Source organism: Nansenia antarctica (assembly GCF_963989245.1).
Source record: "Nansenia antarctica genome assembly, chromosome: 1".
Taxonomy (NCBI): domain Eukaryota; kingdom Metazoa; phylum Chordata; class Actinopteri; order Argentiniformes; family Microstomatidae; genus Nansenia; species Nansenia antarctica.
This window is the reverse complement of record NC_137674.1, coordinates 71,761,594-71,765,943: the sequence shown is the minus strand read 5'-3', so window position 1 is coordinate 71,765,943 and position 4,350 is coordinate 71,761,594. Positions and strand designations below refer to the sequence as shown.

The 4,350-nt window shown below is 43.9% G+C and overlaps 1 protein-coding gene across 1 annotated transcript; it reads right to left on the bottom strand.

Annotated features, from left to right (window-relative positions):
• Positions 1 to 537: 537 nt before the first annotated feature.
• On the bottom strand, positions 538 to 4,096 carry arl6 (ARF like GTPase 6). Its single transcript, XM_080536877.1, has 8 exons — positions 3,970 to 4,096; positions 3,232 to 3,381; positions 2,811 to 2,872; positions 2,508 to 2,576; positions 2,100 to 2,194; positions 1,757 to 1,886; positions 1,442 to 1,497; positions 538 to 933 (listed from the first exon to the last, which is right to left on the bottom strand). Exons 2-8 carry the CDS (start codon positions 3,352 to 3,354, stop codon positions 908 to 910), a joined length of 561 nt encoding a protein of 186 aa, XP_080393003.1. The 5' UTR covers positions 3,355 to 3,381; positions 3,970 to 4,096; the 3' UTR covers positions 538 to 907.
• Positions 4,097 to 4,350: the final 254 nt, after the last annotated feature.

The window sequence follows — 4,350 nt, the reverse complement described above, 5'->3', positions numbered from 1 at the left end:
AAACCATACGTATTCAAACACTTCCTCATACACATGTGACCAAAACCTAAAGAAGTAAGGAAGCCTCTTAACCAAGGTTTGTCCAATGATGTGTGCTTTCACTGTACAACAGTATGTTGACGTTCAAATGTACAACCGTGAAGCAGAAGAAGTGTGCTTAAATAAAACATTATTTACTCTACTACAAAACACAGCTTCGCCCCACAACCCCCGACCCCTTTACATGAAAATATGAGTCAGAAATATATAGAGTATTTGTGAGTCAAATATTGTTCACAAGTCCCAAATCTATCAACAGGAAAGCCAAATATGAACCTTGCATCAGTGCCTTGTGAATGCTGCACTTGTTTGTCAGTCCAAAAAAACAAACAATTACCTTACATATCAGTCTGGGTGTATATGTTTGAATAAAAACATTCTTATCATTGTTCATTCAGCTTATTGGTTCCGAGTTAAGGCATTATGAGAGCACAACGTTTCCTTTCAGTGCTCGATGGCAAGCTTTACTGACTTAATGGGTATGCTATTTTACCATTGGGTGAGGTGAAGTGGACATTGTTTTATGACCAACAGGTATATCTGACCTTCAACAGATTCATCTGTCATTTGGGGAAAAAGTAAGAACCTTTCAAGTTAACAGAAACTGCCAAGTCTCTTAGTTCTATATGATATTACAGCTAATGATGTGTTACTATGGGCTGTTGCTAAGGTCAGCCCTTCATTCACAAAGGCTGATGGATAGAAGGGGAGGCGTCAAGCTGGCTCCTGCTCTTCTGGGAAGGGGTGGTAGGGGGGGCAGGTGGAGGTTTTTTACACCCCGGGGGGTCGAGGTGGGGCTCTGCTGTTGCTGTGGTTACCGTCGTGACGAGGAGGCTGGTATTTCCTTGTGCTGTGTTTTCCTAGGCTTTCACGTTCTCATCGTTCTGATTTGATCTGAGAGAAGGAAAGGAAAGGAACGCTTCAAAACACTGCACTTCTCCATTTGAATCTCTCAGAAAGCATTAACAGCTATAATGTTAGGGCAGCCTACTTTATGAGGCCTTCATCCAGTGAATAAAACAATGTCAAATCAATGAGGGAACACCATGATAGCTGGCGTGATTGGAGGGGAGATGTCCTAAGCTCTAAGGAGGAAGAGCTAGCGTATCGTGGGGAGGTATCAGGTCGTACGGGAGTCAGTGAAAAGCTCGCCGGGGATGAGATGCTTGGGGAGGAAGAGTATCATTCTGCTACGCTCTAGTATTAAATAAGCAATCGAATGTTCTACTACAATACTACTGACAGCTCTAACGTAAAATACTCACAGTGAAATTTGTTCTATAGTTGCAGTCAAACGGGGAAATAAGATCAAATGCAATGGATGAATAAAAAAATTAAAAAGTGTGTTTACAGTACAATTGCAAAAATGACACAGATATGCAAGAGTTCAAACCCGCCATACCTTGCAGCCAATCGACGCCTTCCTGTAGGCCTTCCCCTTTGACAGCATCACTGGCACTGAAACAGACACCAACAGCATGTTAGTCAGGGCTAGCTACTGGATGCTGCTGAATACTTTACTCTATGCTGCCACCTAATGAACTAAGTATGGACTACATATCACAACTCTTTTTCGTTGAGAACCTTTCAGTGAAACCTTTCAGTGTGTTGTTTATACTCCAGTTAAGTGTGTGTCAGTGCGTGTGTGTGTGTGTGTGTGTGTGTGTGTGTGTGTGTGCATGCGTGTGTGTATTTCAAAGTATGTGCCACTACCCACCAGATGTGCCAGGGCTTATCTTTGATGCTCTCCAGACAGAGGAGCTGGGAGACCTTTACTGAGGACAGGGCATCTCGCAGGTCCATCTTGTTGGCAAAGAACAGGATGGGGATACGCCTGTGCTTGATGTCTACAGGGAAAACACAAACAAAATAACCATGAATTCATGCACCTCTTGAAGTGACAGAAGTTTGCAATCAACTGCATCTACCTGACCACCTCCAACAATGAATACAACAGTCTTGCCTCAGAAAATAGATTCACATCAAGTATTTACTGTATCTTATCCAGAACAAATTATTATTTGGAAGACAAAGACTGTGTTCCAACAAGGTTGATTTACCAGGATGATTCAGGAGTGTATCAAGCTCTTCTTTGGCCACCACCATCCTCAACTTGTCTCCACTATCGATGACAAATATGATGGCTTGACCCTCCCTGAGCAAAAAAAAAAAACAAGGGTGAAAAACATTCCCTTACAAGCCCTAGCCCCTACTACACTATACCCACCCGGCACTGGTGAAGATCTGAAGGAGTTAGATAGGTACAAGCAAGATAGACTTCACCTACCTAGCCTATTAGAGCTATGGCTGAGATATTATTTTATTGCTTATACCCATTGAATACCCTTTCAGATCGACACTGGTGTCTAGGCTAGAGCATACACATACAGAGGTTGTGTGTGGGTCTATGTAAACATACTCATTGTATGAGGCCCTGCCCCCCTCCCTCCTAATGGTGAATGACTCACTTGTAGTAGTGCTCCCAGAGGTTCCTGTATCGCCCCTGGCCAGACATGTCAAACACTGTGAAGGAGAGACTGGAAGGAAGAGAGGCTGATGGTTGGCGGCTGGTTGTTAGGTGGTGATGTAATCCTAATGTAATATGTTGGTGGTGATGTAATCATAATGTAATAAAGTAAGTGCATGCTTTAAAAAAAAAAAGCATGTACAAAGTATTTCCTCATCCAAGTCCACATTAGAGCATCCTGTCAGCCTACATCCTGTTAGGTCGCTAAAGCATGTCAACCTTGTGTGTAAACCGAGTACGTTACCTTGATGTCTTAAACTTCTCTATGCTGAAGCCGATGGTCGGGACGATGTCTTGCGTCTGAGCCTGGGAGGTGAGTCAAAAACACAACATAAGAGGACAATGTTACATAATACATTATGCAGTACACATCGTGTGAAGATTTAGCCTGTTCTAAACGCAACATAACTGATTTAATAGCCATAAAGGCTAACCTAATAAATAACAAATGGGAGAATGTAGGGCAGGTTAGGCCAATTTTGGTCCCTGGAGACCTATACAGAAGAGTGCATGCTGTAGGCTCTGTTCTAGCCCAGCTCGAACACATAGGATTCAAAAGGTGTATTACTGCTTGGAACAAACAAGGTTCAACCTCTCTTAGCTGTCCATGAAAAGTTACAACACTTCTGACATAATGGGGTTATAAACAGGGGGTAAAGACTTACATTGGATGGTTTCAGCTGGTTGATGATGGTGGTTTTGCCACTGTTGTCGAGTCCCAGACACAACACGTTGACCTCCTTCTTCTTCAGGCCCAGCCATCCCGCCAACTTGTCGAAAAGCCCCATTGACTAAACTCTTAGTCCAGGTGTCCTCTGTTCAAGAGAAGGTGTTGCATTTAGCATGACCTAAAAGCCATCAGAACAGACTCTTATTTTATAGCTAGCCAACTGGCATCCAATTACATTCCTTGGCAACTGGTGGGGCAGCTGCCCCTTGTGCCCCAGCGTAACACCGCCGATGTTCCATCCTATCACCTGCCTGCATTCTGTAGAGGGCTGACACATTGGCTTGATATATTGGCTTGCACGATAATCCAATTTAGGTCCATGAGGGTCTCGCCTCCATTCGTAAGTTAACCAGGTGTATAACAGCCAGCTGGACACCCTGCTGGCTCACAGACAACCTTCTTAATCCTTGAAGCTGTGTTAGCTACGTGCTGAATAGCTAGCTAACTGCCTCGTCGGGAAAGATAGCCTTCACTAAGTTATGACATACCTGACATACATTTAAACAAAAACAGTGTGCAATTAACCGTTTTGCATAACGCCAGGCAGTCAAGCTAGGTGTGCATTGAACTGGTCGACGTAGCTGACGTTAGCTAGCTAGCTTAGCATCATCATCATCTTGCTTCCTTTTCACGGTATCACTTCAGGGAAATACTCTGACTTGCATCACTGTACCTGCAAGGAATCCTCCAAGTCTTGCCGCTAATAATGATCCAACTTGGTGCTTGATGTAAAACGGTGCTTTCTCCTAAATCTGTCAACCCGATGACATCGTTTCATTCATTTCTTCTCGTATCGCCTCTGCGCCTTGACAATATTTACACTGCGTTGCCTGGACGACGACGACGTGGCGAAGCCCAAGGCTGGAGTTTAGCGAGACACAGCGCCATCTACTGGACATAAAAAAGACACAGCGCCTTCTACTGGACATAAAAAGACACAGCACCATCTACTGGACAAAAAGACACAGCGCCATCTACTGGACATAAAAAGACACAGCACCATCTACTGGACATAAAAAGACACAGCACCATCTACTCTGCTTTCATTGAGCTA

Excerpts from the sequence above, each read along its gene's own strand:
- arl6 (XM_080536877.1), bottom strand. The coding sequence starts at position 3,354 with ATGGGGCTTTTCGACAAGTTGGCGGGATGGCTGGGCCTGAAGAAGAAG. Across the intron at positions 2,873-3,231 it reads ACCAGCTGAAACCATCCAAT|GCTCAGACGCAAGACATCGT; the intron begins GTAAGTCTTTAC and ends CTCACCTCCCAG. Across the intron at positions 934-1,441 it reads AGGCGTCGATTGGCTGCAAG|ATCAAATCAGAACGATGAGA; the intron begins GTATGGCGGGTT and ends TCCTTCTCTCAG.